General features: G+C 43.0%; 1 protein-coding gene across 1 annotated transcript in view; it reads right to left on the bottom strand.

The window, feature by feature from the left end:
- The window catches only part of WWC1 (WW and C2 domain containing 1), a 38236-nt gene that overhangs the window by 18390 nt on the left and 6070 nt on the right, over window positions 1–13776 (bottom strand). Inside the window, 8 exon segments of the mRNA XM_010011769.1 lie at window positions 1203–1292; window positions 2736–2978; window positions 8037–8110; window positions 9283–9429; window positions 9994–10123; window positions 11053–11132; window positions 12033–12109; window positions 13748–13776. The exon segment at window positions 13748–13776 is cut by the window's right edge and continues 29 nt beyond it. Coding sequence (XP_010010071.1) covers window positions 1203–1292; window positions 2736–2978; window positions 8037–8110; window positions 9283–9429; window positions 9994–10123; window positions 11053–11132; window positions 12033–12109; window positions 13748–13776 — 870 coding nt within the window.

The raw sequence follows: 13776 nt of genomic DNA, 5'->3' as shown, positions 1-13776 counted from the left end.
TTTTGGTTGAAACGTAACTGAAATGTGACAGATGCGTTTGCATTTTGGCAGTATATATAGATCTGGAAGGACTAATGAATTTAGAGCGTTTCACTGTGTTTCACTATGAAAAGGGAGGGATTTTTAATTAATCCTTTCCCTATCAACAAACTGGGCTCGACTTCATTTTGTGCATACCTTTGAATGCCAGACATTTTGCATTATGGGGTTAATAACAAATGCTTATTCTTGTGAAGGAGCATGCCAAGAACACTGGGCACATAGTTAGGAAGAAATTAGTTTCACATGCTTCTTGATCACCTCAAAAGATCCCTAATCAGCTAGATGAAATGAAAACATGGTGCATTTCCACTGCATAAGAGCATCACAGATAGCTATTCTCCATGGTGGCTTTATTTACATGTCAGTCTTGCACTATGATTTCTTTCCAGTCTTTTCGGTGTCATCTTCACAAAATGAAACAGAATCCAAGTGGGGCAGAAGCTACAAACAGAGTAAATTCAGTATATGCTGGTAGGAAAAACCTCAACCAAACAAAAACCCCACCAAACTCTCTTCCTAATCAAAAAGATAAAACCAGTTTTAGCTAATGCTGATTTGGCCCTACTGCTTGCCGTCATGCATTTGTCTGCAAACAGTAATCCTATGATCTTCCAAAACCACAGCCTGAACAACCAGACCACATTATGACTGCAGAAACATTTCTATATACACCATATGAACCACAACCGATTCAGGGATCTCTCAATACACTGTCTACATTGCAAGCAACAGCATACTTGGAATTAATTTAGGGAAATATTATCATGACGTTCATACATGACATGTAGTTGTATAACTGAGATCCACTTCACTTGCAGTGTGTCAAGATAACATACTTTATTAATACTCAGGTAATTCAAACATTAGTAATTAAAATCTCAGCTATCCTGAGTCACCTGTCATGTCCAAAATAGAAGCAAACTCCTCCTTTTGTCAGAGGCACCACCACAAGGTTATTTACTCCATTCTAAAGCATCCATCTAAACTGAGTGGGACATAGAACCCTAAAGGCTTCTCCTTCCACTGACTACACAGGGGTCCTGAGTCACTACTGTTACTGAAAGGTGTTTTAGACCTCCGAGTTGGGAGATGAAAGCACAGAAAGGCAGTTTCACCACGTGCACATAAAGCACCTACAACTTCTGTAGAAGGTTATGTACCTTTTCAGCTGGGTGTGCAACATGGCAACTAATCGCGTTGTGTCTTCCAGTTCTCGGACAAGCTGATTTCTTTTGCTGCTCAACTTCAACCTAAGAGAAGCCAGAAGAAAGTGATGAGCTAAAGCAGCGTTTACTACTTAAAATGAGGAGTAAAGCAAGATTCTATTTTTGCTATGAAATCCTATGAAAGTTAGTAAGAATATACAGTGTAATGTGGGACAGAACTTGGTCAGGATGTGTAGGCGCTTACCACCTTCCAATACCTTCAAAATGTGGAACTCAATCCTGCAAACATTCTTAACAGGGAAAATAATTACAGCTAGTACTATGTAAGTTAGTATTTCTAGAGTCAGGCAGGTTTTGCTTGCTCTACACTATTGCATTTTTATACTTCCTGTGCTAATAAAGGTGTAAATGCTTTCATTTGCTTTCAGTCAGGTCTATGGATGACTAAGGTTTACATGACTTAGTTACTAACTAACTCATTATGGCTTTACATGAATTATGGACTTTAGCAACACCTCAGTTTTATTTCACACCTGAATTGGTTTGAGACACAGACACATGCAATTGGGTGCTCATATCCTAACTTAACAGGCCTCTGGACAAGAAATCCTTCTCCAGAAAAGTGCTATTTCTTTGGTACACTAAGAGACAACCATACTCCTAAAAATCACAAATGAAGGTGTTCATCTTATGGCAAGGCCAGGAGCATTTGTTGAACTTCAGGCTGGTAAAAGTCCTGCAGCTGAAACATCTGAGATGCCTCCAATTTTCTACCACAATAAAACCACGTAAACACTGTGAAGAATTGGTAGTTTGGACACTGAGCGTGTAGAAGAAATAAAAATATAAGGCCACAGAAAGAGTGAATGCAATGTGCTATTCCATATATATTCAAGAGAATGCAGCTACAAGTATTGCCATAGACACCCACATTAATACACCCAGGTTGTAAAGCTCTAGTGTGCAATGCCTAATGCAGCATTCACCCTCCCTGTACATACCCATGAGATCTCCCCTTGCAACACAAGTGAAATTAGGGAAGATAGCTGGCATTTTTTCCAGCTAGTTTAGATTCACAGGATATTCCATGCAACTCCCACAGCCCTGTCAAATATCAGTTCCTACAGGAATCACATACAGGGATGCTCAGAACAAACACCACATTTTAGAAATGTACAATTCCATCTGTTGACATTTGCCAGTCTCCAGACTGCAGGAGCTGCTGCGAGGTGCTGCCTGCACACAGAAACATTAGAGTACACTAACATTACACTGGGCTATTTTGAGCACTTCTTCCATACTCTCAGAGGATCCATTTGTAGGAACCACCACCTTTCCCCACTTGGGGAGTAAGACTTGCAGGCAGTTCCTTTTGGAAGATGATTTCAGAAACATTTAAGTAGGAACTCTCCTGGAAAGCGGAGGGCACACTGCCATCAGCATGCAGCCAGGGGATATTTGCTGCTGCCTGCTCCCCATTACCCCCTGGCCAACAAAGCAAGCTCTGTCCTATGTCACGTAACCTACCTCTCAGTTAGAGCTTTGCTCTGCGTGTCTCTAGCAGCCTGAAGGTCTTCCTCCAGGCGCCTTCTCTCCATTTCCAGCCTCTCCACTTCTCCTCGAGTCCATTTCCTGGGGCTGATAAACCGCATTTCTTTCAAGAGCTCCTCCTTCTCATTGATGAGTATGAGGCGGTCCCGCTCTGAGTCCAGCACGCCGGGCCAGGCCTCGCTGTCCAGCTTCGCCAACTGGATTTTCAGGTTTGCTATTCTGCAGCACAAAACCCAAGCAGTTATTCCATGAGAAGTGCCTGAGCTATTGCTCCAGACACACAAAGGAGCACCACAGCCAACCACATCTGCCACTGCCCCAAAGAAGACTCTTAGCTCACGGAAAACTGTAAATATCTGATCTCTGATCAGGCTTATGGAAAAGAACTGGATCCTCTCTGTGTATGGCTTGGATAGGATGATAAAGACCAGTGGTTACTCAAAAGTTTAGAAACTATTTTCGTCTTTACAATGAGGACATTAATCATATGCATGCTGCTACTGGAAGAATCTAACTATTAGCTCAACAAGAAACATTTTGGGCACATTAAAGAGCTATGCTGCTTTTGGTGCAGTGTGTATCTGAGGACATGAAGAATTGAAGAGGCAATGTGATCCTACCTAAATCCAGAGCTACCTTCTTGAATGAAATTAAAGTCTATTTGCATTAGAGGTATCATTCCAGATTTCAGTTTCAATGCTGTATCACTAATCCCTCAGCACCATACAGCATTATCTTAGGCAGGAATATGATTACTAAAAGCAACTCAAACACAGGTCTAGAATTCAGCAAAAGCTTTGACTGACAGCAGAGGAGAGCACAGCTTTTGGAAGGTGAGGAGGTTGCTTACTCCAACTATCCCAATGTCCCAAGTATGTGAACTGTTCAGTTAGCTTCACAAATGGTCAGCTTTGTAGTCAACATACAGACGGAAGCAAAAACCCAGCAGCAGGTCAGGATACAGAATCAAGGGCAGTAACGTCAGTCTTCCCAAAGGAAGCTGTCTCCTTTGGACTCACTGACCTACAACTCTTCATGACCTGACAGGGTGATCGTGGTAGTCTGGTGAGAAAAAAAACCACTACTGATAAAGTTGAATAAGAGCTACCAAGGACTTGCATTTCTGGAACTTGCACAATCCAGAATCATCGAGTGCAGAGCAAGGAATGGGGAGGGCAGAATGTGCTGGGTGGAGAAATTACAAAAGCTGAGAAGGCAAACAAGGAGGAGAAGTATCCTGCAGTATAAAACACGGTACCTGCAAAAATAATTCACCTGACTGACTAAAGACAGGAGCGCCAAGGCATACGAGTCAAGGCATACATGCCCCTTCCCACCATTAGCTCAGGGTAATGTCTCACTCAGGTTTAGTAAATACATAAGAAATGGAAGTGAAATGCTGTGTGTGTAAAGCTAAACTCCAGTATTCATCTCCCTTTGGTAAGGGCTTCAGGATCTGATGACAGAATTACTGGATTTGAATCAGGCACAACAAATAGCTGCAGCTACTACTCTGGATTCATCCCTTCCTAGAACCTGGTTTATGCTACAGAAGCGCACAGGATGGTGCATGCTTCCTGCACCAACCGGCACACACGCAGGCACAGAGCAAATTCAATGCCAACTAGCCAAATCCAAGTGTGGAGTAAGTAATAAGATGCAGATCTAGGCAGCAGCAGCTACACGACTGCTGAATGGCCTTGAAGAATAAAGCTTTGTCTTCCAAGCTCCGGAGGCCAAGAGGAACTCGAGCCCTGAGAAGGCCTGTGAAGTATTAGGCTCACAGAGTGACCTGCCTGCTCCAGCACAGCAGACAGACTAGAGATCACCTTTCCAAAGAGAAGCCTCACTTTCTGTAAACCCATTTCCCACAGCAAGTTGCTAACTCTAATTAAAGTTCCATAACTGATACTCAGCTCAACTATTTTTAGGTCTTCTGAGGAGCTGTTTTGTTTTTAAGTGCCTGATAGAGTGCAATACTGTGCTCCAACAAAGAATTAACAGTGGCATTAAGTCATAATCCAAGAATTCCTCTGTGCATTTTGAAGGGATATGAGTTTAAGAGGATTGGTTGGCATTAATCTGATCACTTTTGGCATACATTTGCATGGATAGGGCTTTTCCACTGGAATTTGTTCTCTGTGCATTTCCGAGTCTAACAGCTTTGTTAAACTAACCTCAAGTTTTACGTTTGTAGATGATCATTCCTTTTCCCCTTCTCAGTTGAAAGGAGGTTTATTCTTCTATTTTTTTCCCCAGTAAACCAGCACCAATACAGAAGAAGTGCTCTGCAGACTGCCTGGCATTTGGCTGAGAACTCCAGCCCTTCAGCATCACTGACCAAGTCTGCACTCCATCCCTGCTGAGCCACACTGGGTCTGCACTGCAAAGAAGCCAGCACCTCTAGGCTCAGCTCATACCATCTTTCTGAATGGCCACTTGCAGGCCTCAACAAGACACAGAACAGGAAGTCTAAGTTTTATTTACCTGTTTTCCTTCTACCTAGACCAGGTAGCCAGATGGTTTATTCATTGTCATATCAAGCCTCTTGTTTTTACTGGGGAAAGCTGGTACTTGCAGCATAACATACAACATTTTTAGTCCCTAGAGACCATTCAGAGCACACGCATCTCCACAGAAGTGTACGCTGAAATGTGTATCCACAAGTAATCAGCAGTCCTATATTAGATCAGCCTTCAGAAAAACATAAAATCCAAGTGGGAGGTGTGGTCTAAAACTGACCAAATACCCACCACTTGCAATGCTGCTGAATGTGACATTAAAATATTCCATTTTAGGAGATTAGAAAGCCTAATTTTAAATCTCTGAGTTACCACCAGTCACACAAAACCCAAGCTGAAAGTTTAACTGTTGAAGGAACTAAAACAGTGCTCAGAATGCAAATGCTACACCACTGAGTCTGAAATTGTACAACATAGTTGAGTTGCATCTCTGATTACATTTATGCTGCAGCAGCTATCTCCTTGTTGAGATGCAGCACTGACATCTCTTTTGACATGATACCCGTTATCAGTTTCCAATGCAATTAAGCTAAAGGTTTGCCACTGCTGTTGCCCTTCGTTCTGTTTTGCAGGTTTAACATTATGTTCTCTTGTTGTCTCACTGAGCTCTGAAAGGAGAGGACTCAGAGACGGGTAAGGGAACATGAAAAATTGTACCCTGCTAGCTCTGGCGTGGTGAAGTTCAGCAACATATTCACCTGCATCTATAGCTTTAGTCTGGTCCACAACAATGGTGCAAACAGTGTCTGATACAGTCCTTTAAAATCGTCGGCCCCTTACAGATCTCCTAGTTCTAACCTAATTAACATGGGATCATCATAACACCACAGGAGCAGAAGGTTCTTCATGAGTCACTGTATCCATAGCATTGTTCCAGCTCAAAGCCAGTCAAGATACTTGTTTCTGCAGCTCCTACTAAAGATCATGCCAAACCCACAGTTCTCCAACAGCTTTTCATTTTAGCATCAAATATTCATCCCATTCAGACCCATCTTTCCTCATGCTAATGTTTTTTCTAAATTATGAGAAAATCTATAGATAATCTAAGACAGACACAAGGTGTCACAGAATGGGTTGGGTTGGAAAGGACCTTGAGATCATTCAGTTCCAACCCCCTACCACAGGCAGGGATGCTTCACCCTAGACCATGTCACCCAAGGCTTTGTCCAGCCTGGCTTTGAACACTGCCAGGGATGGGGCAGCCACAGCTTCTCTGGGCACCCTGTGCCAGCACCTCAGCACCGTCACAGGGAAGAACTTCTTCCTTGTATCTAACCTGAACTTCCCCTGTTGCAGCTGGAACTCATCACTCCAGTCCCTCATGAAGAGTCTCTCCTGCATCCTTGTAGCCCCCTTCAGACACTGGAAGCTGCTTTTGAGGTCTCCACACAGCTTCTCTTCTCCAGGCTGAACAGCCCCAACTTTCTCAGCCTGTCTCCATCAAACCTTCTTTAAGTGCAAGACTGTGTTCCGTGCCCTTCATCATTACTTCCAATGAACTATTTGCTGCCTTTGCAAAGTTCTGTCTCTTTCTAAAGAGCATATTAATTATCTTCTCAGGTTTGCCATTATCCACTCATCCCTCCTTGGAAAAGATACAGGCTGAAGTAAGAGCACTCCACTGCAATGTGAAGGTGGAAAGTCAATATGAATTAAATGGAAGTCTTCAGCGAAGCTTAGAAGTAAAAAGCAATTTTAACACTGCAAAATTAAGCACTGCATCTGGAGGATTCATAATTGTAATGTTGTTTTAAGAAGTCACGGAACAATTTGAATGTCAAGGCAGGTTGGCAGATCTTGGATTGGCAAAATAGAAGAAGAGAAGAAAACAGTAAGTTCATGTCCAAAGCTGCTGGGCACACACAGTCTTTAACAACTGCCACAGATACAGATCAGAGAAACATAGCCTAATGACCAGGACAAAATACTGAAATGAGAACACTGAGTAACCCCAGCCTTAAAGCTCTGATCTCTAAGCAGAGACTAGAGAAGAATCCTTCTTTTTGCACATATCCCAAGTACTCATTATACCATGCAGGTGAAGTTTTTTATTCTGGAATTGCAAAGTCCCTTTAGAGCTGTTTCAACTGAAGACACCACCACCACTGGTTACATGGCTGCACAAGGACCAGGCCAATCAAAGCCTAAATCATAATGCCTGGTGGGTTTTCTGTTTAACTGAACAACTGAGCTAGCCATTAGCTATTAAAAAAGTAAATCCCAGAAAACATTTGCTTAAATTGGCTTGTTAAGTAGAGATGACATTTTAAATCTATTCTCCATTCATCTCAGATAAGAGGGCAAGGGTAAAAACTTACCTTCTTGAAGATAAGCTCTGCAATTGTAGCCACTGATCATAGTTTGATATGCTAGATGGTAACACAATATACATTCCTCCTTATGAGTCTTAAAGCCATGCAAACATTCATTTCATTTTGAACAAAGCAGGGAGATGCCTTGCAGTACAGTCTCCTTATTAGGAATGGGGAAGCTTTGGCAACTGGTAGCAAAACCACTTATGTCCCTACAGGTGTGGCCAGACTGAATTCTTCACGTATTAGTCATTCCTTAGTAATTTCTAGGATGGTTATTTATTTCTTGAATGATAATGTTGGCCCAGAAAGAATATCGCCTCACTGACTCTCCAAAAGTAAGCAGTAACGCTGGGTTTCAAGCTGAGTGGCACCTCTTCTAGTAAAACATCTTCAGAGTAAGCTATTTGACAGCCAAAAATTACAACAGACCAAAGAATTACCTTCTCTTTGCTTCTTCATACTGAAGGCGTAATCTCACTTTCTCAGCCAACTGGTTATTGCTGCTGGTAGTAAACTGAGACACAAAATATAAATTCAGCAACGTAACAACCACTCCTCTTTGGATGTTTCCTATTGAAATTGTTCATGTTACAATTACACTTGCTCTTGTCACACTCATTTGCTAGTTAAATCAAGCACAGAATAGGAAAATACTGCCTTGATTAAAATTTTCATGATTCCTTCAACTAATAAGAACCCCACAAGATTCAGAGGCTCTTTCTGGCCTAGTTTATCAGAAAAACAAAATCTACCACATAGAATCGTAGAATGGTTTGGGTTAGAAAGGACCTTAAAGCTCACCCAGTTCCAACCCCCTGCCATGGGCAGGGACACCTTCCACTAGAGCAGGTTGCTCCAAGCCCCGTCCAACCTGGCCTTGAACACATCTATCTTGGGCTTCTATTCTCATGCACACACAGAGCTTTGTAATCTTTCTTCTTAAATGCTGTTTGCAGTCTTTAAGTGCTGTGTTGTATTTTGGTTTGGATGGCATCTTGATTTGGTTGTAAAGTCTTAAAGACATGGGACATCCATCCCATCATGCCCATATGTGCGCATCTTTAGTGTTGCGCGTGGCCCTGACTGAAAGTGGCTCCAAACATCTAAATGAAGGTTTGTGAGAGTGGCCTCTGTGATGTGCTCTGAGATATACTATGTACCCACAGCGCTGATCGAGTCCTTGCTGAGGCTGGCACCAACCTGACACTTACAATCTTGTTGCACAAGTGGGACTGAAGGTTTATGAATATTAAACATGTTTGATGGCATCAAAAGATCTGCACATATGCCATCATTCCCACTTGTAACACACTAAAAGCCAAACACTCTTAAGGGAAGTGTCCGCATTAGAGCTTAGCCCATATATAGCTTCTGGATGTTTCTTGTGTGGTAGTATATTGCTGCTATAAAGAGTGAAGGGAATATTTGTATCAGAAGAACCTACACCTACAGGCAAAATAAAACTTACTTTCCCTTTATTCCCACCTGTGCTGTTCTAACAGAGACAGTGTGGGCAAACAGCAGGTTGCCTTTAGAGATATATTAACATTGCACACAAAAATGAAGGTCACACTGAAGTTCAAACCAGGAGAAGGTATCATTTCACAGACACTTGTGCTAAGGCAGTACTACACATGGTTCAGGGGAACGTCTCCACATGCACTTGGCTTCTCAGGAATTACTCACGCTTCCTGAAACGTCGGTCTGGGAGCTGACATCCAGGTACTGCCGGGGTGACAAAGGGCCGGAGCTTTCCATGGACATGCTGCTGCCCCACAGGTCTGGCTGGGATCCTCTGTCATTCACAAAGCTGTCTTTTAACCTGGCTAAGCTCTAAAACCATAGAAATCAATGAGGTGAGCTCACTTCTGCTTAAAGTACCTCGGCAGCCCCATAGCTTTAGCCTAACCTACACGATTTAAGGTCTGACCATGTTTACTGTGTACACTCAGACTTTGCAAGTGTGAGGTCAAGCATGGCTGGACTCCATCTCCCACAGCACCAAGCAGCCCACAGGCAGCAGCACACCATCCTGCTGAGCAGGCAGGCCCTGCTGGAGATGGCAGACCAAGTGGGCCACAGTGTTTTCAAGGCTTCTTCAGGTCTGCTCTTTGACTGCAATACAGTTACTCTGGTTTATTCTTGATCAATAAACCCTGAGACAAACACTCATCTCTAAGCAAGCGCTTACTACTGTTAGTTGCTATATTTTATATTTATTCTTTCCAGGATCTGAAGAACAAAAAGGCTGCAGTCCAACCACAATACAGAACTGATTTATGTTAATAAAAACATCAATTACATATCCAAAATACAGAATACTTCAATTACTTCTCAGAAATTCAAGCTGATGGCAATGGTGACACAAAGCACTACAAAGTCATCCTATTTCAATACCTGAATGAGATCTTGTTTTTCCTTCTCCCCTGATGTGATGGCCTTCTTGAGAGCTTTCATTTCACTTAAAATGGCTTGTGCCTCATCAAGTTTGTAGCCACCTTGAGTATCAGACATTTTCATGTCAATTCTGCATGGAAATGTTGAAAAAAATATGCAGTAAGCTGACACTTTCTAAAGCCCAGCTAATGTAATTATCCCAGATGCATGCAGCTTGACACTCATTTTTAACGGAAACACGCTCCTAAAGCATAACAAAGACAACAGGACAAGGAATCACATCATCACCACCTAAGTTACTCCACTCGCAAGTACATTAAGCTTCAGAACTGATTTTAGCTGTATCATCTCTTTGACTCCTTAGGGAGGACAAAGATGCACACAAACCCCCCAAACAGTACCTCTGGGCAGGTTGCTGCTGGTTACCTTGTTTCTAACCTAGAGAGGTTCAACTCAGCCATCCATGAGAATGACCTTGTTTTCAGTCAGGATTTCAAACCCAGGCACAGGCCTCCCATGCATGGCTGCATTTGCTTTCACAGCCTAAGTACAAGCTGCCTCCTCCTTCCCTCTTCTCAAGGGAGTTCTACCCCAGCTGACATTTACAATTAATAAGGTATTAACCAGTAACATAATTTAAACCACACCGGCTGTCTCGTCATAAAAAGGCAAGGAAATACCCAAAACTTTTCCTCCTCTTCTACTCCACCCCAAATTCTTCCTCAGTGCCCTAACCCAATGGCTCTTGTAATGAAGATAATGGGCTGTACCGTCATCTGTATTGAGCAATGCTGAGTAAAATGGAATACCATTTAACTGAGGAGATCCTGGTTCAAATTCTTTTTGCCATGAAGTCAGTTCTGATGCAGTCAATCACATAAAAGCATTTATTTGATGCCCCAGGGCTGTGTACTGCTTTCAGTTGCATATGCCTAAAGATAGCAGCAGCAACATATTTCAGCTGACTTTATTTAGACAGCTATTTATAAATGTAGAGGGGGATGCATTACAAGCCAGAGATATTCTACACTGAAAATAATATCTTGAGAACAAACTTACTTCTTCAGTGTTTGAAATCCATGCTCTTTGTACTGGAGCTCTTGCTTCATGTGAGCTACTTCTCTCTTGAGTTTATTAACCTGCAGCAAGATGTCATAGTTTTAGAATGGTATTTTGTGTATTTAGGTGCAGCACTATGCATTCAATTCAAACCTTATTCACTATAGACAGCACTCTAAACAAAGTTTCCAGAAAACCAATTCATCTCAACAGCAGCTAACAGCCCTGACTGCATCCTCATCAGGACATTATACTGGCTAGGGCTTTATCCAGCACCCAGATATCACACCACTTAATAAGGAGCTCAAGGGACTTTTCAACCTTATAAGCAGAAAAGCTGAGAAAAATTCAAGAGAGAGAAGAATGAAACACATGTTGATTTTACATGAAAACATTTAAACCCTTCTTGGGCATTAAAAACCATTCAGCATCAGGACAGGAGTTACACTGCAGCGGTAGAAGCCATCCTCCAAGATACCAAACTAAAAGCCCCACTGCATGAGTAACACAGCAGGATGATAACACATATTGCAAATCCACTGACCCTACAGCTTGCTGGTTTATATTCCTGCACAGAGGCCACACTGACCTACTTTACTTTGGTCCTTTCTTCTTCCCAAAGTGAGCTCTGCATGGGAGTGCACACTGCCACTGCGCACAGCCTGCACTGAGCCAGGACACGCCAGCTGCCAGGCTCTGGAGAGCTCCCAGGCTGCAGCGCCGAGGAGCCAGCACAGCTCAGCACCCCACAACATGTCCTACCACAGTGTGCACTGCAGCTTCCAAGGGAGTCCAACGGGGAAAAAGTGCTTCAAACTCTTAAAATGGCTGTTTATGGATTCTGACAGATTATCTCCTAGATTCAGAATGGCTGTATTAGCTCTTTCAGCTGCTTTGGCATCTCCTTTTAGTATTTGCCAGGAGGACTGGAAATAGCTGAAGCTACTCATGGCAACCTGAGGTCCATTCATACCACTTACCCTGGATTTTGTAGTAGCAATCTCCGCTTTGAGGATCTCCGGGTCATACTTGGAACTTGACGACGAGCCGGAGATCACTAGAACAAATACAACATCAAGTTTAGCAGCTCTGCCTTCCACACACCAAGACCTCCCCTCACTGCCACACACTTGGAATTCCACACATTGCTGGTGCAGGCCTTTAGGCATTTTCCAGGTCTCTTGTCACCCCTCAAAGGCAGGGAAAGGCAACAGTGCAGTCAAGTGCTCCACAAAAAGCAGGTACTAGGGAGGCCGGAGCATGTCCTACATCTCCAAGGACTGGATTTTTTCCAGGTTAACACAGTTAACTCAGACTCCCAAACATGTTCACACCATTCAGTAGTGTGGTTTCCTGCATTTCCACAGGCACTGAACAGAACTTAAGGGACAGGCATACAGATTTACTCTATTTTTACTTGCAGGCTTTCTCACTGAGTAAACAACCCACTGAATGTTTAGGAACAAAGAAAAACACAGAATGAGAAGAAACTGAAAAATGCAGTGCAAGCATTTCACAGCCTTGAGGACACACCAATCACACAGTGTGTCACACTGGATTAAATCTATGTCCCATTAAAAGCAGAATTCTCTTCTCAGCAGCAGTTGAAACCCTTCTGCTTCAGAAGTTACAGGAGCTCTCTGCTGTGCAGTGTAGTTAGAGGTAGCTGTAAGGCAAGAGAGATATTTTGATCCTTGCAACCATCAGTTCATGCCCTGTAAACATGGAAAAGCATTACTAGATCTTTCTGGTTGTATTTTTAAGATAGATCACATCACACCCATGGAATTCATGTTCACAGTGTTCTGAATGGGCTGGGCTGGACACCAGCACTTGGGTAGAGCGCTCACAGGAAAAGACTAGAACTGTACTTCAGAGCTGACGGACGGCTCTGTGCTCAAATAAGACTCCTTCAGCTGACACAAAACTTCTTAAGCATTTCTAACTTGTGGCACAATATTAGCCAGCAGAACTCATGGAGTGGAGGAGGTCATCCCACTGATGTGGCTGACAAGAACATAAGAACTCTGCAACACTAAGGATTATAAAAACAATTCTTGCAGGCAATAAATCTTCTTGTGGGCATTTTGCAGCTCCTAATAAGGAACAAAAAGGAGGAAGTTTGTCCTACTATAAACCTTTCTGCACCAACTCTCGAAGCACCAGGTATTGTTTCCTGTGTGACAGAGAATAGGGAGCACAAAACAATGTTCTTCATATGCAGAGAGATAATCCACTCATGTTATTTTCTACATGGCCTAACATACAGACCCTTAGCTCCCCAAGACACTCAGCTACCTGGAATGTTAAAAACCAAAAGGGCCTGGCAACAATACCCAAGATGAGCCTTCTTGCTTTGTTTCTATACTCTGGACAGGGGGTCATGGAATACCAGGGAACTCTATTTTTCTGCACTGAGCCAGTCACCACATTCTTTCACACTTGGGAAGCTCATGCTGAAAACCTGCACATTGCCTGCAGTGACTGAGCCAACTGCACTACTGCCCCATAGCAGTTCTGCTTTACCACACAGGAGCCAGGCAGCTATTGCTTTTGAGACAACCTGAGCAAATGTGGAGAGTGACACAGCATAACACATCCCAGTGCTCCATCAGAGGACCAGCTTCAACCATTTTCCTGTTCTAGTGCGTTCACGAGTGAGAAAGTCACTGGATAAGAGTTCAAAACTACTCACAGCTGGTCTGAGAGCCAAGTTTGTGCTCC

Source organism: Nestor notabilis, unplaced genomic scaffold, assembly GCF_000696875.1.
Source record: "Nestor notabilis isolate BGI_N333 unplaced genomic scaffold, ASM69687v1 scaffold23923, whole genome shotgun sequence".
NCBI classification, from domain to species: domain Eukaryota; kingdom Metazoa; phylum Chordata; class Aves; order Psittaciformes; family Psittacidae; genus Nestor; species Nestor notabilis.
This window is presented reverse-complemented; position numbering and strand designations above follow the sequence as displayed.